The sequence below is a fragment of the Setaria italica genome, chromosome I (assembly GCF_000263155.2).
Source record: "Setaria italica strain Yugu1 chromosome I, Setaria_italica_v2.0, whole genome shotgun sequence".
Lineage (NCBI taxonomy): Eukaryota > Viridiplantae > Streptophyta > Magnoliopsida > Poales > Poaceae > Setaria > Setaria italica.
Window position 1 is genome coordinate 39142990 of NC_028450.1, and position 21703 is coordinate 39164692.

The window sequence follows — 21703 nt, forward strand, 5'->3', positions numbered from 1 at the left end:
ACCATTGGGATACTATTTCTATACCTCCTCTGAGGGCACAAGTGTGGGTGGCTCACAACGGTGCTCTTCTTAGAGAGAGAGTTTTCTCACCGGACAGAAGACTGGAAAGGCCAGTGCATGAAGACGGCAAACAGATGATTCGGTATTCAACAAGCATTTCGGAAGTGATCGCCACAGATTTCATGGACTCGGAACATGGCAAAGTCCCCCCCCCCCCCCCCCCCCCCCGGGTGTCCGTTGCAGTGCTGGCTTAGCTAATTGTTCCTTGTTTAATATTCCACTTCCGGCGAAAGGAGAAGCCCATCGGCCTCTCCCCTCCGCCCTAGCTATTCCTGCTTTTCGCCCCGTGCCTTTTCCCCCGGAAAATGCAGGGCGCACGTAGACGCTACGGGAGTTAGGCATCTTTTTCAGCTGCTGCTGCTGCCCCGGTCGAAGGGGAGGTCGATCCGATCGAATACTTGCGGCAGGGAGGAGGAACCATCAGAGCCGTCAGGTCAAGAGTTGTGGGAGTTAGCTGGACCTGCTTGGGCAGAGGTCTCACGGCCCCGATTGGCTAGTGCTTGCATTTTCTTTTCTTTCTTTCTTTTCTGATGAAAAAGAAGTGCTTGCATTGTCGACAGCATATATCGTGATCGATTAGGGAGAGAGCAGTGTGGATTATGGAACATGCTGTTATTAGTCAGCTGATAAGATGTGGCATCGATACTCGCCTGCCGCCAGACAAATGTTATATTCTCTTCGGTCATCAGGCTAATTGGCTAATTCGAAAAGAAGATAGGTTCTGTGAAGAGTTTATAGCTAGGTTGTCACACAAGACATGAAAACAGCTACAACGACTGCTGCAAACTAGGCGTGAGGGCTGGCATTATCGTCGTCGTCGTTCTTGTGTTGTTTCTGTTTTCTTCCAGATCGTCTGATACTCTGACAGAATGAAGTAGAGACGACTCCCATTCCCGACCCCAGTGCTTTCCTGAAAGAAAAAAAATGAAGTAGAGACATTCCTTTTTAGTTGGCTCCACTAGTAAGGCTTTTGCTCCAACCCACCTCATCCTTGAGATCCCCTAAACTATGCCTCGTCGACTCCAGCAGCCAAACACATCAGGCTCCTTCCCGAAGCAGCCGGCACACGCTCGCCAAGTCGCCATTGTTACTATACTACCATGCATGTGTTGTCGCCGTCTAGTATATCACATCTGCCACCGCACTAACTCCAAATTGAAATTATTGCTTCCCAGTGTCAACAGTTCACCATCCTTCTGCACATCTCACCTCGTCACCGTACCGCAGGTTTGGTGTACCAGCGGTATGGTTCAGTTGGTTCTGCATGTGTTGCTTTCTACTCGATGACACTCGTGGTCACCGTCACCGTTCTACTCATGATAATCATGGTTCCATACTTACCACCTTGGTGGTTCCTGTCCTAGTGGCCGCTGTCAATTCTGTAACCAGCTCTTGAACATACTCCCTTCAATCATAAATATAAGCACCATCATAACATCTACTAGTATGAGACTTTTGACTTGTAATATATATCTTTTAAAACTTGTGTCTCAAAGTTGAGTTCATATTCCGGAACTATTCTTCATCAGGGCATTGTCAGTGTGAGGTTTTGTTGCGCAGTTTATAAGAGGACAATGCTATCTAAAGATATTTGAGTTGATGGATGAAACTAAGTCTCATAAAATTTCATTTCACTATGAAAGGCTAGCATATCATCTAAATGTTGCATTTAAGTTATCAATGGGAGCAGATGAAACATGTGGAGATTAAACACAAACCCTCTCAATGGAGTTTCGCATGTTTCCAACGTGTTGAAAACAATGAGCACCAATTTCTATCTCTCCACATAAATGTTTTGTCATGTCACCATATTACCTGAGGTGGAGAATGAAACAAATACGAAACTTCCACTGAGAATGACCTAACGAGCATATTGATAAGATTGAACTACCTCGGCCTAGGTCCACGAGTACGACGCGACTAGGATCTTCTAGAGCTTTCAACTAGGTATCTTGGGAAGGTTACTAGTAAATACGTGGGGATTCAGTCAAGTACATCATAAAGTTTTCTAATTTTATCTCTAAGGTTCAAGTCGGTTATGACTAGGCCTATTTCCAAAGGATTTGGTGAGAACTACTCATATACACCTAGATTTTAGGAGGATATGGTGGACAAATAATTGTACATCAAGCACGAGCCTAAACTTGTCGAGATCGAACCATCATGTTCTTGCCAAGCCATAGTATACCCTAGGTCATATCTCCACACCCATATAAGTAGGTTAAGACACAAGCCTCATATTATACTCTATTCATCACCAATGCAAATAAGGACATAGGATGTAGGTTTATTATCCGGCCTTGGAGAGCGACACTAGCATCCTGTAGGTACCATTATTTTGTGCAAATAAATATTATTATCGATTTTGGTACTTCCAAGTACTTTTTTCTTTAATTTTTATCCTTAGAGAGCGATACTCGGATCCTACAAGATCGGAGTAATATAATTAAAAAATAAATTAAATTACTATTTTTTTGTACTTGGTCCCACCTATTTGATACTTCTTGGTACTTTTCTCTAGATACCTTTAGATACTTCATATTTTTCCACCGCACAATTTCTCTGAATGGACAGCTCACATTTTTTTTGACTACTACAGAATTGACTTTAGATGCCACCCCCTTTAGTCTCGGTTTAATTTCGACCCGGGAGAAAAGGGAGTGTGCTACAATTTACTCCCGGTTGGTATTTGCAATCGGGACTAAATGGGACCTTTTAGTCCCGGTTCAAAAATCAACCACCCGTGGTGATCCTTTAGTCCCGGTTAAAAAATTCAGGCACACGTGAGGGACCCTTTAGTCCTGGTTGGTAAGATCAACCGGGACTAAAACGTCACCCTTTAGTCCCGGTTGGTATTACCACCCAGGACTAAAGCAACCGGGATAAAAGGGGGTCCTTTAGTCCTGGTTGGAAACTCCAACCGGGATAAAAGGATCCCCACGGATGGCTGAAAAAAGAATAAAGCCCTCGGACCCTCTCCCATGTGTGGCTGGGAAAGGACCAAATCCCTCGAACCTTTTTATCCCGGTTGGTATTACCAACCGGGATTAAATGAGGTCTTTAATCCTGTTTGGTGTTACCAACCCGGATCAAAGGGTCCTCCATGAGTTAATACAAAAGGATAGCATCCCCCAATATAAACATATGTGGTGTATAGGTGGGATGGCAAGGAAGCTACGCGTGAGGCTTGAGGTCATGGGTTCAAATCCCACGGACGGACCGCGCACGCGCATATTTTGCGTGAAAAATTGTGTGATTTGTGACTTGCGTGCGCGTTCATTTAGTCCCGGTTGGTATTACCAACCGAGATAAAAGGGGCGGGAGGCAGCCCCTGGCATGGCGACAGACTAAAAGAGGGTCTTATATCCCAATTTTGGAACCCGTGATAAAAGATCCTCCCTTTTATCTCGACAGGTTAATCCCGGATGTATTTTCGGGAGATATGCACCCTACAAACCGGTACTAATATCGAGTTTTCTAGTAGTGTTCCAATCATTATGAAAATCCTTTGTCAACAATAGTGCACCGTTAAAGACGAAGACTCTTATTCCAATACTAGATCTAGGTGTGCCATTTTGTCTTGGTTTCGTGATACCAACGTCACTTGGGCATTTCCAACAAGGTACAATCACCTTTTTTCTCCTGAAATGGAAAGTTTTATTGATTTCAATTTTGTTACATCAAGATGGTATAAAGAGGTTGAAATACCCCGGGCCTCTTCTTAGAAGCACACAACCTTACAAAAGAGTTAAAGGAAGAGAGAGCGTAGATTGTTAGCTACTAATCCAAGTTAGTTGCCCTCTCTCCCTTCCTTGATGGTCACGTTTGAACTTGCCACGGAATCGGAAGAGATGGCGGAGATGAACCACGTGCTGCAAGGTGACGGGGATGCCTTACGACTTAATACTTTACAGTTTAGATCAGATTTTTTTCGTTAATAAGGTCCTGCGACCCTGTTACATCCCTCGAGCAGTCGATCTTAACCGTTGAGCCACGCACACACCCCCTGACTCCCTGAGTTGCATTGAGCAAGTGCAGCATAACCTGAGTTGCATTGATCAACAAATGCAGCATAACCATGGGTCAGCGAGAAAAAGACATTAGTCGCGGACACGCAACTCCGACACTCGTCGGAATGCGCTCAGACATCATCGTCGCGCCCCCCTCCTCCTCCGTCCATCCAATGAGCGAAGAAGGAAGCCACGAGATCGAGCAGTTAGGGCGGGAGGAGGAGAGCACACATCGGCATCGCTGTGCTGCGCCTTTTTCACAATTAAGTGACCACGCGCGAGAGGAGAGAGATATCGAGAGGGAGGAGGGCGCGGCGGGTCCGGCATCTCCACCACCTCGCTAGCTAATGGAGGCAATCAGGGCATGGTGCCCGTCCTGCTCGCCAGCTGCTGGCTGGCTAAGCTAGTACTACCACCAGCTAGTGCTTGCTGATGCATTCGCCTGCAGGTGCTCCCGTGCCCGGCAGGCCGTGGTGCGCTCCTGTTAGGATCCGCATCGCCTCCGTCGTCGTCGTCCTCTCTCCCCCTCTCTCCTCCAACCCTGTCCCGGGCACTGCAAAGAAAGTAACTCCCCCAATTACCTCGCCTCCGGTTTGGTATATAGAAGTGTACGTCAAACAACTACTCCCCGATGAGGGATGCGTCAGTGGCGTACACGGGATAGGAGCGTGTATCCCTGGGTGCCGATCGGGTTGACGAGCTAGTGCTGGCCTGGCCACTACGACGCGGAGTAGTAGATGTCTAGCTATCGTCTATCTGCACGCACGCGCGTACGAAATAAAGGCAGTGCAGTGCAAAAGAGATGAAAAGGGGGGCGTCAGATAAGACTGGGATCGGAGCATGTCCCGGGCGAATCGATGATCGGCAGTGTTGCGCACTTCCGCGTCGCCGCGCGCGGCCGCGGCCGGCTCCGGTTCCTCCCTTCTGCCGTCCAGTTCAGCCGCAGGTCAGCTAGGGCAAGTTGCAGGGCTGGCCGGCACAAGTCAAGAGGGATTTGGGCACCCACCCATTATAGAATGCGTGCCGCGGGCAGAAAGGCCGGCCGCGAGCCGCGACATTGCTGGTAATACCGTAGCATATGCAGTGGCTTACACATTGGACACTGTCCTTTGGTCCGGAGATCGACCACTTGGGTAGCTAGCTAGATGCCCCCTAGATCACTTACCTGAAAGATAAGGTAATAGCTGATAACAGCCTGATACTGCACAGAGTTTACTATTTACATTGCACATTTGCACGTGAAAAATATTACTACTCGGGACATGACCAGGGTGATCAGGCAATTAAGCTGCAAAAATCGTTCTCTATCCGTGGTGTGTGTGGCTTTGAAACCCCCTGGACGACCCTGGTCGTTTCACTGACTAACGGAAGTCTGACTCTTAACCACGTCGGACAGTGGTGTCCGATTCAATCATGAGTTTAATTTGTCTTCGCCGGCACGCCGTATCCGCCTTTTGGCTCCTGTCGCCGTCACCGCATCTTGAAAAGGAGCTCCAACTCCAAGGCAAAAATACATGCACTTGCCCGCATCACTCGCACACCGCCGGCGCCGGCAGTCCGGTGTTGGGAGCCAGCAGGAGGGCCGGAGGAAGGAAGCATCATGAGCACACGCTCCACAACGCCGCGCCGGCCGGCTGAATCTCACGCACTCCAGCCACTCGCCTTTCCCTTTCCTCAGGTCAATATCTGTGACAGCGGAAAGGAAATTACGTGCGCCACGGCCAGTTGGTGCTGCCGACGACGACGCCATGGGTGATGCCGTGATGGTGCGCTGCGCATCCATCCATGCAGAGCCCAGCAACAACGCCAAACAATGGGCTCGTCACACAGCTGATCGCGATCGATCTTGATTAGGAATTTCCACTGCCAAGTTGCTCCCCGGCCGGCCTGTGCTGCACCTGCACTCCACACTGTTCCCTGGGCGACGGCACAACTGCCTGCCTCATCAGCGATTAATAATCTGCATGACTACCACTAGTGTATATTCTACCTTATTAGTTATTATTCCATATGTATATATAATATATGTATAAGGACAGCACAGAATCAACAGAGACGCATTTGATATCAGTCGTGCTCAGAGAATCGAATGATTTCAGCATCAGCTTCTTATTAAAGATCGGATCCATCAGCTAATGGAGGCTGCTGGGTAATGCTAACCTTGTCACATGGGGCTAACGGAGAACCAACGAATATTCAGCTGAAAGCTGATGCTTACATGAATCGCGTGACGCCATTAGCATCAATGATTTGCAACTTTTGCGACACCCGACTCGCCTAAACTTTTGCTTAAATGCTTAATTTGGTGCTTAATTAAGATATGGAGTTCCTGCCACTTCAATCACGGCTAGAAATATGATCATTCGTCCTTAACTTTTCGTCCGGTACTAATACGCTAAATTAGTACTGGGTAGAAATTTTTAGTCCTCGAAGACCTTTTAGTACTGAGCAACAACACCAGTACCTCGTAGAGTACTATTTAGTACCGGTCAATAACACCGACCGGTATTAAATGGTGACATTTAGTACCAGTCGGTGTTATTGACCGTTACTAAAGGTCTCTTCACGGGTTATTTGAAAAAGAAAGCATATCTTACTCAATCACATGTATTGTGTAGGTAAGATCGTAAGGAAGATTCGCGCGAGGCTTAAAGGTCATGGGTTTGAATCCCACGGATCGCGCACGCGTATATTATGTGTGACTTGTGACTTGAGACGATGCGCGTATGCGTCACAAAACCATTTAATACTGAGCATTTTGACCGGTACTAAATGGCGTGGCATTTAGTACGAACAAACGATACCAGTTAGGCGCTCGGTACGAAAGCTAAAGTTCCCCAGTGGATATTGCGATATTCTGGAAATGCTCCCCGCTTTGTTCGAAAGAAGAATAGTCCTCTTTTTGGTGATCTTATCCGTTGGAGTACATTCCGCATTCTCATCACCCAATCTGAAACTGTTTAATTCAAGAATATTAATATTAGACTTGCTAACAAATTCCAGTTAAAAAGTCAAATATATAACTTTGTCTAATAATTTATCTACTGGGCCTGGAAGTTCTATTCCTACTTTATTACTTAGTATTTAGTAAAACTGACGCTGTCCTATGCCGCTAATCCAAAAGAAAATTAGGTTGGAAGTTCTCTCTCGCTTAACACTAGTATTTTGCAACTCCCCCTGCTTGCTTTAAATACATGACTACGTTTATGGTGAGCTAATCAGTTAAGAATAAACTAATTAACTTATCCTTAACGTTATACTACTCTATCAACTCGTGCTCCCGCATGAATTAATGTTTTAAAATTATTGTATTTGAAAATTATTTAAAAAATAAATTCCTACCTAATGATCAAAATTGTTACCTACTACTCCCTCGTATTTTCAATACTCCAACATAATACTTATATAGCATGTGTACTTATCTTTGTTCAGTTATGATTGATTTTTAATTATTAATTACTCTATAAATATTTTATCCATATTCACACTTTTTTCATTTTGTATCGCACCTCGAAAGAAGGTGTTTAGCATAAAATTAATGTTTTTCATCACTTCCTCACATACATATATAAATGGTCTACATAGTGACATCCATCATACGTATATACCTTAACTTAGTATTTCTATATTAACAATGACATAAATAGGTAATTTAGCAACTTTGGATATTTACGTATGATGCGCATGAAGATAATTAGATTATTTTTAATGATTACTTTTGAAATAATGCTTTATAATGATATGCATGAGTAAATCGGATGAAGATTATGGTGTTACTTTAGATTATTTTTTCTAATGGTAGAGCTCGATAATTTAGATATTAGTTTATAATTTATTTTAGAATATTTTCATAATGATAATGGTGGGTAAATTTTTTGAAAATATAACAGACCAATGACTATAATTATTAGAGTTTACAAGAATGATAATTGATGAATATGATTTTTTTGAGAATTTATAATTTATATTTTTTTCTAGCGTGTCTCATGAGAACTAATGCGGAGCCTCCCATGAAAAAAAATAAGGCCACATTGCTTAAAAAAACTATTACCTTGAGTTACCTCTCATTTGTCAAATATTCGAAGTCAATACTTATATAGATATAATGATATATACTTATTATCTTCATCCGATTGTGATAGATTTTAGTTAGTAATTGTAATCTTTAAATTGCAGATATGTGCTTGAATTTGTCTGCGACATGTGCTTGAATTTGTTTAATAGTTCAAAGTTTGAGCTACAATTTTAATATAGAAATCTATATTCTCATCACTTTATTTATATCTTTATAAATAGTGAGACACATCATGCATATATATATATACCGTAATATCAATAGTGTAAGAATTAGACAATGTTGAATCACATATTGGTGTGTATTTTTAATTAAGGTGATTTGGATTTAAATTAAAGTTATCTTATGTTATTTTTAATAATAGCATATGTGGGTAATATAGATGCGAATTTAAGGAGCTACTTTAAATTATTTTTTAAGTATTAGTGGTGGGCAATTTAGTTGCATTTTAGGTTATTTAATAAAAAAATGTAATGGCATAAGTGGGTAATTTTGACGAAGATTAGGGGGTTAATGCAAATTTAAGGAGCTACTTTAAATTATTTTTTAAGTATTAGTGGTGAGCAATTTAGTTACATTTTGGGTTATTTAATAAAAAAATATAATGGCATAAGTGGGTAATTTTGACGAGATTAGGGGGTTACTTTAGTTTATTTTATATAATGGCAGAGGTGAGCAATTTAAATATAGATTTAGGGGGTTAGTTTAGGCTATTTCCATAATGGCATAGGTGGGTAATAGATCTAATAGCTATGATGATTTGAGTCTACTGATTGTAGCTAGATGTTTTGCTTTTTTTTTTAGAATTTCTAGTATTTCTCTCTTTTTCTAAAGTGACCACTTAGACTCCTAGGTGGCTTTCACTCGAAAGCTTCAAAAGGAGTCTCCAATTAATAATATTAATAATAGTAAGATACTTAACAACAAATGGGGCACTGATTAGGCGCTGCGATATTTAAAAGACGTGCTTATCTCTGAATTGTCGTCTCGGCCATCTTTTAGAATCAAACACATCCCTCCTGACTGCAGAGCCAACCAGCACTGAGGCTAATGCACTTCGCCAAACATTATTCCATAACCTTCTGGAACGAATGTTGCGTACGGTGGCAGCAACCAAATGGTGTTTTCAGCATTCTTACATTGGACATTTCTGAACACAGTCATGGCGCAGCTTCTGCAAGTTGAAATTGGCATCGAAATAAAGCCACGCGGAAGATAATCACTAATCAGTTACTACTAGCTAGTAGTAGTGCTGCCCTCATCTCATCAAAATTCGTAACTGAACCGGCCTTGACGCAATATTAACAAAAACTTCTGTGTGCAAACCTTGCAGAGTTGCGTGTTACTTCCTTCTTAAGGCGCCTTCACAATTCAGCACTTTTTTTTCTTTTTTGATTTTTTGACCGGAAATTCAGCAATCATCATGTTTTTGCCAATTTAAAGAACAACTTGTCCTCGATTCACATGTGGAATACTCCACAAAATCGAGTCCGTCATGTTATTAATGGTTGGGATTACAATCCATGGTTAAGTAGAACAATGAAGGCACATGACATGTTGCCAATTTGTCATGGGAAAAGATCAAGGGGATATGTGTATTTGCAAACACACAAATTCCCAGGGACCACGACATCTTGGGCAATGGGCACCAATCATGTCATATCCCATTCCCATAGGTGAACCCTTCTTGTGTCCTGCTTTTCCATCGTCGTGGAGTCATTCGGCATTTCGGCCCCGTATTGAGGCATCGAACGGACTGCCATCGCCATGGATCGCCGGCGGCCGGCCAATGCAAGACCTACACACTGATCATGCTGCAGCTATGAGCCGGCTAGCAGGGTTTGGAAATTTCACAGTGAGGATTTCAGACAACTTCTGTAAAAGTGGTCAGGCGAACCCTGAGATCCGATCCTGCCGTGCCCGGCCAAGGCGGCATTAGCAGACACTATCCGTCCAAATCTCCAATCCAATTGGATTCGCTCGGTGACGCTGATATCTGCGAAGCAAGCCAGGGATGTAGTGGCAACCCACCTTCATTCTGGGCCGGGCTTTCCCAAATCTTGATGACTCGGCTGGCCCTTACTAGCCCAGCAGCCCACGAAACATTCCTCGAATCTCCGGATATCCGTGCCGGCAACACAAGACAGCAGGTCGGGCCCACCTGGTCAGCTAAGCCTGCTGCTAGCCACCACCCGTCCACCCCGTGCAAATCCTTTTTTTGATAAAGCCCCGAGCTAATCCTTGGCCTCGTCATCCGCAGCCCCCACTCCTCAGTGGCCACCGCCGCCGCCTCCTTTTTCCAACTCCTCCTTCCTCCACCACCACCGTACCCGGCGGCCCCCGGAGCCCGCGCAGATGGCGACCGCGGCCACGGCGTCCGCGACCGCGGCGACCCGCTTTACGCTCCTAGCGGGCGCCGGCCTCCGCAGCCGCGCCGCCCGCCTCCCCACTGCCGTGCGGTTCCAGCGCCAGCGGGGGCTCACCACCACCGCGCTCCTCAAGACCGCCGACCTCCGCCCCAAGGAGCAGGGCCAGCCCGAGACGCTCGACTACCGCGTGTTCCTCGTCGACGGCGGGGGCCGGAAGGTGTCGCCGTGGCACGACGTGCCGCTGCGCGCCGGGGACGGGGTGTTCCACTTCATCGTCGAGATCCCCAAGGAGAGCAGCGCCAAGATGGAGGTCGCCACCGACGAGGCCTTCACGCCCATCAAGCAGGACACCAAGAAGGGCAACCTCCGATACTACCCGTAAGGACTTTTGAACCGGGAAAATTGGATAAGAAATTTGGAGTTCTTGACTTACGGTTTATTTTGTCCTTTTAGAAAAAAAAATATCGCCTCTTTTGTTCTAATTGGAACTAAAACATGAAAATCGAGGGCGTGATGGTATTCAATTACATGATAACGTATAGTAGAAAAGTTGACATTTTAAAAGGTTTTCGCTCTCTTGATCCAATCTGATGGATTCTCGTTTTTTCTACCTTTTGGGTTGGCTATGCAACACCACCTGTGGTCTATATTGTAGTGGGAAAGTTCTGTAGCCTGTAGGTTACTAAAATTGTTTTGATGGGAACTGAAATTGCTAGTCTGGCTTCTTAGTTTGGTGCAATTCAGCAATTCAGATTTGATGTTAGTCTTTATGTGAAGTAATCCTAATCTTTTCAGTTTGGCATGTAAGGTCATGGAAACAATGAAGTGGCTAAATAGTTCATTCAAACTGCTCTGGTCGAATGCTTGTGGCTGTCACTGTTGTCAATATACCCATTACAGTATATCCTATAAAGGATGAAAAGGGGTATTTAGCTTGGTGTTTGTATTTCAAGTGACAAGGTTCCCATCATCTTTGGTTCTTTTGTTAATGAGTAGATTGAGAAGAAAAAACTTTTACAGAGATATCCTCAAGGAGAATGGTAGTTGTAATCATGCTAGAAACTTATGATTCAGTAAGGTACATTGATGAAATGAACAAGGGGAATTTGTTCTCGATTAAAAGTCTGATGCTGCTCTGTTATGCTTTGACTTGATTTCTTTATTTTTGGGATAATACAATATTCAATGAAGTTTCTTGTTTTTATGTTGTTATCAGGCTTCAACTGTGAAACATACATGCTTGTTGGAGATGCAATTGAGTTTACACTGTTATTGGCCTCACAACGCATTTTTGCACAGCTTTCTTTGACATTACTTGTTACATCAGGTACAATATTAATTGGAACTATGGATTGTTGCCTCAAACATGGGAGGACCCGACTTCTGCAAATTCTGATGTGGAAGGAGCATTCGGAGATAATGATCCTGGTAATGGACATTTAATTTGTTATCTTTGAAAAATGTGGTTTCCATATTAACTTCGGGTTATCTAAATCTTTCTTTCCTGTGGCTTTATTTTCCAGTTGATGTTGTTGAGATAGGTGAAAGACGTGCCAATATTGGGGATGTTCTTAAGGTTAAACCATTGGCAGCTCTAGCAATGATAGATGAGGGGGAGCTTGACTGGAAAATTGTGGCCATTTCTTTGGACGACCCCAAAGCATCTCTTGTGAATGATGTGGATGATGTTGAGAAGCATTTTCCGGTATGATTGTGGTCCCTGTCCTTCTCTTTTAGTGCTTGTCCTTGTTCTCCTTCAGTATCTAGTGCCAATGTCTCTGGTGGCAAGTGGGGGCATTTCTCCATGTTATGTCACTCTTATTACTATTTTTTTTCTTGAGAAAAAAGTGTCACTGTTTTTATTTTGCCTTTTAAAAAAACAGTTGAAGCAAATATTGCATAAAATACTCACTCGCTGTTCATGTATTGGAAAGTGGGATGCCTTCATATCATGCCACTTTTCACTACTGATTTCTGTTTTTAGTTTTTGAGGTTCAGCTGAAGAGTCTGAAAGTATTGGTAGCAAACTTTGGCATTGACAAGGGATAAATGTTACCCCTATGATGATCTTACCCGAATTAGTTTGTCCTTGTGTTTTGTGTTGTTGTTAGGTTTGTGCGTTGAGTTCAATCACACTGTCCATACTGCAACGTTGCCTGCGCAGCCAATGTCCACTTTCTCTTACATTTGTTTTGGCCATTTTGTAATTTGATCAGGGGACACTGACTGCCATCAGAGACTGGTTCAGAGACTACAAGATACCAGATGGAAAGCCTGCCAATAGATTTGGTCTCGGCAACAAGCCCGCAAGCAAGGTAAGTCTTAACTTCTTTGTTTAGCCTGAAGCACAGAGATTATTCTTGCAATCTTATGGTATCCTTGTTCGTGTCAACTAGGAATATGCTCTGAAGGTCATTCAGGAAACCAACGAATCATGGGAGAAATTGGTGAAGAGGAATATCCCTGCTGGAGAGCTCTCACTAGCCTAATCTTCTTTGGTCCATGGGAAGCCACAACATTCTTTGAACTGCATTCTTCTTAAGCATGTCGTTTTGTATGCTGTAAGCATGCTTCTTCATTTGCAGACCTTTTTGCGAACCGTTTAACAGGAATAATCTTGTCGAGTGAATAATGATTCTGGAGCGAGTTCTCCATAATGCAACGCTGGAGAGGAATTATTCTTGAGCGACTGAATATTATTGCGTGTATCACTCTCTCCCTCAAAAACTGAAAAATAAATAAAGATAAGAAGCATGTTTTCCAAAATGGAAACTCATTCAGGGGTGTTTGGATACCTCCTGCTAAACTATTCAGGGTCCTGCTAAACTTTAGCACCTGTCACATCGAAATTTTGATACTAAACTTTAGCACCTGTCACATCAGATGTTTGGATACTAATTAGGAGTATTAAATATAGTCTAATTACAAAATTAATTGCACATATGGAGTCTAATTCGCGAGATGAGTCTATTAAGCCTAATTAGTCCATGATTTGACAATGTGGTGCTTACATTTGCTAATGATGGATTAATTAGCTTTAATAGATTCGTCTCGCGAATTAGACTCCATATGTGCAATTAGTTTTGTAATTAGCTCATATTTAGTCTTAATTAACATCCGAACATCCGATGTGATCCTGCTAAAGTTTAGCATTTCGTATCCAAACACCCCCTGATGTGATCCTGCTAAAGTTTAGCATTTCGTATCCAAACACCCCGGAACACGAGTAAACTGAGCCAAAGTAGTTTCAGGCCGTTAAGCAAGTCTTTTACAGCACGATTAAACATCGTTTTTGGTGTTGGATTGTTACATCTCAGAAGTCAATATAGATAAAATATATCGCATGCGCAGAAGTTGCAAACCCAACTACCAGAGGCCTGGGAGCTCAAGCATTTCATTCGAGTTTTGCAGGAAAAAATTTCGATTCCTGCAAGGACATCATCGCCCCTGCACGAACCTAAGAGAGAATTCCCCTGCGCAAAAATAAGGCCTAAAACTGTAGCAAAAGCAACCACTTTGATGATTAGATCCTACAGAAACTGGTGCGATCAGGGAATAAAAAAAACTTCGACTTGATTACGATGCAGAGAGCAATCCTGGAGGTTGTTCACCTTCTAGAGGTCCTCAGCACTTAAAGTTGTGCCTTGCCAAGAGTTACCAACTAACAATCCATTTGTGCCTTACCTGCAGAGTGTTCGTGTTTAGCACCAGGTACCAACTCCGTTGTATGAACAGTATAAGTGATTTACCCGGAAAAAAAAACAGTACAAGTGATTGAACAATTGCAGACATTGAATTCCCTCGCACGTATCTAGTTATGGCATGCCAAAAAACAGGATGAACGGTGAACTGCTGACCGCATCGCCATCTTTCGGTGGACAGAAAACCGCGCTCCTTAAGATTGACAGAGTCAACGGTGAGGTTCCAAATTGGGGTTTATGTGTTATAATAGTAGTGTACAAGCTCCCAACCAAGGAATGAGAAGAGCTGGTCTAATCAAGTGGTGCTCAGTAGCTCAAATACCTCAAAAAGAAAACCCATCAGGATGCTGACAGTTTGCTCAAGTGATTATACAGGCTGAAGCCACACAAATATCACAGTGTAGCTGCTATTCATCATAGAACTTAAGTGAGAGTGGGGACGAGATGGATTCCGTTGCTCCCAAGAGGTCACCCCTCCCCCCCCCCCCCCCCCCCCCCCCCCCCCCCCAAAAAAAAAAAAAAAAAAAGAGCACCAACACTGGCAATGCATATGAGACGGATCAAAATTGTGCATACTTAATCATCCATATATAAAGGGGTTGCTTTTCTAATAAAAGTCCCTTTTCACAGTGCTGTTCAATCTTGAAATTGTCCAATCCTATATCTAAATCAGAAACTAAGAGTGCATGAAAACTAAGGTGGTACCATCCATTCAGGATCAGCATGGTCGATTTCTGAATTCACTGAAGGATGGCATTTTTTCGAAACCCACTCAAGGATGGCATGACAAATTGCCAACTTCAACCTAGTGATCTGAGCCATGCAATTATATATAGGCTTGATGAACTAAACATACAGAAATATAGTTAATTTACTTGGCTGAAGTTCAGCTCTTTTGCAGTCCAGCTTAGCTGATTTTCCAGTATGTGATGCACTGCATTAAGAAACGCTTGCTGTGCTATTTTGCGAACAGAAGTCAGACAAATGCAGAACATTGCAACAATCAGGCAGCACACTCAGTTTCCATCTCTGAACAACTTCTAAGGTAATTTTCCTGACACTAAATTAAACTACAGAACGAGCAACAAGTTCAAAATAGCTAAGAACAAGTAGTTAGGCTAGGGAAGGAAATTTCCTACAAATTGCATGCAGCATGGCATTCGTACCAGAGTCAAGAACTGAGATCCTTGACGGTGTCATTGAGCAAGACACAAATTTCCTTAGCCAGATCATGGCGCTGCATCTGTGTTTGCATCTCTTCATCAAGCTGCTTCCTCCACCTGGTTTCCATCAATCTGCCCTCCTTTTTGCTTAGTAGTGAAAGACCCTTCTCCAGGGGAAACCCCGCCAATGCCCGCTCATTCATTTTCCAGTACTCAGCAAGCACCTCGGTGACCACCGGCATCACGGTTGATGCATCTCGGGCCACAGTGTTGCCAAAGCCCCGAACTTTGGCACAAAGATCATGCACGAGGCGGTCGTGCCCAGTGGCGGATTTTCCCCGGCGCCTCGTGCCGGAACTTGCTCTTGAAGCGACGAAGCTTGTGGTACACCTTGGCCTCGTCGATGTGCGGGGAGATGGAGCCCCTGATGGAGCGGAGCAGCACCCCTGCGTCCCGTACTCCCGTTTCTGCGGTATTTGGCCAGTGCGCTCCCGGAAGGCAGCGGCTGCCTCGAGGAGCGTGACCTCATCGGCGTCGCTCCATGTCCTGGGATAATTAGGGGCGGCGCCGTGGCCTCCGTCGTCCGCGGGTTCGAGCCTCTGGCCTACGTCGACAGCGACGCCCCCGGGTTCGAGACTCTGGACGTCTTCATGCCCTCCGTCGACGTTCGACCCGCGCGCGGCCGCCACGGTACTCTCCGCCGACGTGCGGAGCCTGCGATTGGGCTCGCTCCTGCGGGAGGGAGAGCCGCGGGGGCTAGAGTTGGGGTCCTGGCGGTCGCCGTCCATGCCGCGCTGAGGGCTGGGCGGGTGCTTCTTTGCAATGGGAGGGGAAGGAGGCGCGGGTGCCGCGTCGGCGTCCAAGGTCGCCGCGTCGGGTGGCATCAGCGCGTCGACGGGTGGCGCGCGCTCTATGATCAGGCGTCGCTCGTCACTGCAGCTCTCTTCAGCGTCTTGGCCGTCCGAGTCGTCCTCGGGAGGGGACACGACGTTGGCGAGGCCCCATACTTTGGTGGACAAGTCATGGACGCGGCGGTCGTGCGTGCCGGCGGGACTCCCCGACGCACCGTGCAGGAACTTGCTCTCGAGGCGGCTCAGCTTGTCGTACGCCTTGGCCTCGTCGATGTGCGGCGAGATGGAGTCCCCGATGGAGCCGAACAGCGCCGCCGCGTCCGGGAGGCGCGGGACACGGCCGGTGCGCTCGCGGAAGGCGGCGGCGGCGGCGAGGAGCGTGACCTCGTCCGCGTCGCTCCAGAGACTCTGGACGGCGCCGTGGCCTACGCCGACAGTGACGCCCGCAAGCCCGAGCCTTTGTCTGCCTCCGTCGCCGGACCCGCGCGCGGCCTCCGCGGACTCGCGGAGCCTGCGCTTGAGCTCGCTCCTGCACGAAGGGGCGCCGAGGGGGCTAGGGTTGGGGCCCCGGTCGCAGTCGCCCGTGCGGGGATGGGGACCGGACGAGGGCTTCTTCCATCTGGGAGAGGAGAGGGACGCGGGCGCCGCGTCGGCGTCCACGGTGGACGCGGACAGCTGATCCGATGGCATCGCGGCGGCGTGGCAGGTGGCGCGCGCTCTTTGGAGTGGGCCGGCGGGTCCGATGCTCAGCTGCTCACCAATCTGAGAAGTCGAGGCGGGGAAGCCAGGGGGCTACCACTGGTCGGCCTCAGTGCGCTGTATCCGCTACTCCACTGTGTTGTCCGGGATGCGCCCTTTGTTTCGAGGCTGCGTGTGCTGTAGGTGCAACCGTGCAAGCCTTCCCTCAAAATTCTCCGAAATCCTTTATCTATTCCGATTCATGGACTGAAACATTTCAGTAATAACCTGTTGCGTTATATTCTACTAGAATCAATGCTATAAAAGCTCTAGATTTCATTGTCAGCATACATAGAAGGCAAAGGGGAAAAAAAAGATAGAAGCTAGTCAGAGTCATCAAGTCATCTGAAAAAGACTCATATTTCTGACGATGAGTTATGTCCTATAGTGATGATCCAAATGCTATCATCGTTTCAACATCCTGACAGCAACTCGATCTAACAGACCACGTCGCGTGTCCAGAGTCCAGAGAAGATGCTCTCTTCTTTCTTCCCGGACGCCGGCGACCGGAGGCAAAGAAAGAAGAGGGCATCGTCTGAAAAGAACAGAACGCCATTTTTCAGGACTGAAGTTCAGGAAGCGTGGAAAGGAAAGAGTGATTACAGTCGAAAGAACATGTGTTCTCTTTCTCTAGATATCGGCAAAAGGTTTTCACTCACTTCAGTAACATTTCTAAAGTTCGAATTAAGCTGTGAGAGTTTCTACTGTTCTGTTGTCTCCTGCAGTGACAAACTTGCAAGCAAACGCAGAGAAATTGATGCGAAGGCAGCTTTTGAACCAAATATGATAGTTCGGACGAGATGGATTCAACTGCTCCAAGGAACATCAAAACCCACTATTTGCGGATGGAAATTACATTTCGATGTACATAGCTTGAACAACTTCGGGATAGAATAGCACTGCATTATTGGACGGATTGAGATAAGTTACAGCAAATTCATCAGAACATGGTTTCAGAGAATGCACAGTATCTGAAAACTAGTTATGTGCGCAAATGTGCGTTCTTCCACAATCCATCTGAAATAAAAAAAAGTTGCATTTCTTATCAAAATTCCCTTTCGCAACACTGTTCCCTGGCCACCATTCATTCAGGATCAGAATAGCAATTTCTGGATTTGCACAAGGATGACTCAAGGAATACTATAGCAAATTTCAGTCTGCGGATCTGAGCAAAGCAGTCATATAGGCTTGATGATACTAAATAAAATCAAATCAACATGGTTAAGTTTGCTGAAGCTCAGCTCTTTTGCAGGCCAGCTGAATAGAACATAACTGATTCACTAACCAAAGCAGGCATTCTTGCCGTGCTGTTTTGTTACAGAAGTCGGACAATGCAACTGTGTCATCATTTTAGAGAAGATGCTACAACAAATCGGGAAGAATGTTTGACCTCCAGCTTTCTCTAAACAACTTCTACTATAATTGACCCAACACCAAGTCTGAAATGAGCAACAAGTTTGAGCTAATCACACAACACACAGTCAAACTGAGGAAGGAGAAGGAAATCTCCTACAGATCTAATGCAGCATGGCATGGCATTCATACCCGAGCTAAGGGCCGAGGCCCTTGATGGCATCAGTGAGCAAGCCGCAGACTTCCTTGGCCAGATCATGCTGCCGCATCTGCGATTGCATCTCTTCATCAAGCTGCTGCCTCCACTTGGTTTCAAGCAATCTGCCCTCTTTTTTCCCCAATAGTGACAGGCCCTTCTCAAGGGGCACCCCCGCCATGACTCGCTCATTGGTTTTCCAGTACTCACCGAGCACCTCGGCGACCACCGGCATCATGGCTGCTGCATCCGGTACACCACTTCTCTCGCCGGCGTCCGAGTCGTCCTCGGAAGAGGGAACGACGCCGACGCCCCACAGGACGGAGCACATGTTGCGCAGGCGACGGTCGCGCGGGCCATCAGAGTGCTGGAACTTGCTCTTCAACCGCTTCATCTTGTAGTACACCATGAACTGGTCGATGTGCGGGGAGATGGAGTCGCAGATGGAGTCGAACAGCTCGGCCATGTCCGGGAGGCGCGGGGCATGGCCGTTGCGCTCGCGGAAGGCGACGGCGGCGGCGAGGAGCGTGAACTCGTCGGCGTCGCTCCACTTGTGCTTCTGGACGCCGACGCGGGCGGCCGCGGCCCCGAGCATCTGGATGGCCCCGTCGCCCCCGTCAGCGCGTGCCGTGCGCCGGCGCGGGCGTTGGCTCCTCCGGGCGCCGCCGCGGCCCGCGTCGGAGCCGGCCGCGGACGCGCGCGCGGCCACCGCGGTGAGCGCGAGCGCGGCGGACTCCGCGGACGTGCGGCGCCTGCGCTTGTGCTCGGTCGGGGAGCCGCGGGGGCTAGGGTTTGGGCTCCAGTCGCTGTCGCTCCTGCGGGACGGGCGCTTCTTCGATCTGGGAGGGGAGGGGGGCGCGTCGGCGTCCATGGCGGATGCGGACGGGCGCCTGGATGACATCGTTGCGGCGCGGTGGGGCGGAGCGGGGCGGGGCTCGCGGCGCGGCGCGGCGTGGCGAGGGCGTGCGTTGCGTTCTATGGGGCGCGGCGTGGGCGCGGCGAGGGCGTGCGCTCTATGGGGGCGTGGACTCGGGGGAGGCCTGGGGTGAGGAAGTCGCCGGGGATCGGACATCGCGTGAATTGCCGCTGCGCCGGATACTTGTGTTCCGTCATCCGTGATGTGCCCGCTTGCTTGTTCTGCTTCACCATCTCTGCCTTTGGAACGCGACCGAGCCATGCGCCATTTTTCTGAACCAAACAAACAGTAAACCACTTTCGGCTTGAAGTTCTGTCACACGCGCCATTTCTGAACCAAACAAGCAATCTTGTTCCTTTTTTGACGTTATGGATCAATTGGTGTCATTTTTTGTTATTTGGGTGTCAGATTTTTAAAAAATTGCTATATGAAAATCACATTGCTAGATTTGGAATAATATCTTAGAATGCAGTGTTTTCCATAGATAGATGTCTAGAATAGCTTAATGTATTGCTACATGCGATTATCGAAATTTAATATTTATTGATGACCTTGCTACCACGACGAACTACCTCAACGTAGTTCATCGCTTGTGCCGTTGCTTGAGCCGGAGCAACTTCAACGTTGGCGTGAGAGGAAAGTGTAGTGCCGTAGTGAAAGAAAAATAAAGGTAAAACAAAAATAATAGCAATAGTCTAAAAAGGATTTGAGAGCTGATTGTGGCGACGCACAAGGTTCTCCTCCAAATGGATTTTTGTTGAGAGCATGCTTGGTTTACTATCGCATTCTACCAAACCGCACTTGCAGCGACGCCTAAACCGCGACCTTAAAATTCACACTCCGCATTCTACCAAACCACACATACAGCGATGCCTAAACCGCGGCCTTAAAATCCACGCCGTACCTATAGCGACAGACTCTACTGCAAACCAATCAACTGAAAAGCTATATCAAACCTAAACTTTCTAACCAACCAAGCATCAACTTTAAACGATGCAATGTGCCGCACGTCCGGCATGGCTTGTAGTGGAGTGCAACCAAACACGTCTTGAGTTTCTTTCTCTACTGCAAACCAACTGAAAAGTCATGGTAGTCTAAACATTCTAACCAACCAAACAACACTTTTAAAAAGTGCGCGGTGAAGTTTGGCATGACTTGTGATAGCGTGCAACCAAGTACACCTCGAGCTACGTGTGCATATATGTTCATTTTTCATCTTCCTTTTGTGTTGTTGCTCAATTTGCGGGGGTGATGCACCGTGCAATACTAGTATTATAAACCTCCTCCATCCTATTTTCTCCCATTTCCTCCATGCCTGCATTGACTTCCTCCCAGTTACTTAGTTCGGATGACTAGGTAGATTGAACTACGCTGATAAACTTGTAGATCGAAACTTAGTTTGACCCTAAATTTCACTACGGACTTATAGCCCTTTAAAAGTTAGAGAGAACGGCAATTGCTGCTGGAGTTGCTCTTGGCTAAAAATTAGCCAACCCACAAACTAAAAGTTTAGTTCATTATCCCAAAAAACAGCTAATGGAGACTATGGATGCTAAAAGAGCAAAGTACCATCCCACCAAAAGAATGAGCAGCGCGGGAATGCATCGTAGTAGGCTCACCGATGGTAGGATGAGCTTTAATCAATACATTTGGCTAAAAATTAGCTCTTGATCTAAACATGATAGGACTAGTTTTAGCCACCTAAAATCTAGACAGAGCCAAACTTTAATTTTATTTCATCCGGACAGACCTTTAATACTCACTTTCTTAAAATAATCTGCTTTATTTCATACTGTTTCATAAACCTGGGCCAGCCCGGCCCAATGGTATTCTTCGAACCCAAAAACACAGCCCGGCACCGACCCGAAAATTTGTAGCAAGAGCAGAGCCCATGCTACTGGCGTCAGCGTGAAGCATGAAACGGACGGTGCAATAAAGTTGCCGGGAACTGCAACCAGCCAGGCGAGTGAGCATATGCTACGTGCTAGCACCACCTCACTTTACAAAACCAAACCCGTGTCCGGACGCTGAGCTCCCCCCCCCCCGAGAGCTGGGAGGAAGGTAAGCGCCGCAGCTCGCCGGGGACGAGGTTCCCGGTTACGGGAACGCCTCCACACCACTCGATCCACAACTCGGTAACCGATGATGGTACGCTAGGGGTGGTTGGCTCGACATCAGACAACGAATTTTACAAGACAGACGGTGGAACGGAAACTTTGGTTGACGACAGCGCACAGCAAGTCAGTGGTGGCGCTTAGGTACATGCGGCTC

General features: G+C 46.5%; 2 protein-coding genes and 1 non-coding gene across 3 annotated transcripts; 1 reads left to right on the plus strand and 2 right to left on the minus strand.

Moving 5' to 3' along the window:
- Positions 1–10389: 10389 nt before the first annotated feature.
- LOC101784762 (soluble inorganic pyrophosphatase 6, chloroplastic) lies at positions 10390–13210 on the plus strand. Its single transcript, XM_004953988.4, has 5 exons — positions 10390–10892; positions 11842–11942; positions 12038–12219; positions 12731–12829; positions 12911–13210. Exons 1-5 carry the CDS (start codon positions 10501–10503, stop codon positions 13001–13003), a joined length of 867 nt encoding a protein of 288 aa, XP_004954045.1. The 5' UTR covers positions 10390–10500; the 3' UTR covers positions 13004–13210.
- A 1891-nt stretch (positions 13211–15101) lies between these two features.
- On the minus strand, positions 15102–17163 carry LOC105914676. Its single transcript, XR_002677318.1, has one exon. It is a non-coding gene; the product is annotated as an uncharacterized LOC105914676 (transcript).
- Positions 17164–17853: 690 nt separating this feature from the next.
- Positions 17854–19616, minus strand: LOC101785158 (translation initiation factor IF-2). Its single transcript, XM_004953989.4, has 2 exons — positions 18513–19616; positions 17854–17984 (listed from the first exon to the last, which is right to left on the minus strand). The coding sequence occupies exon 1, from the start codon at positions 19586–19588 to the stop codon at positions 18518–18520; it is 1071 nt and encodes a 356-aa protein (XP_004954046.2). The 5' UTR covers positions 19589–19616; the 3' UTR covers positions 17854–17984; positions 18513–18517.
- Between the last annotated feature and the right edge of the window lie 2087 nt (positions 19617–21703).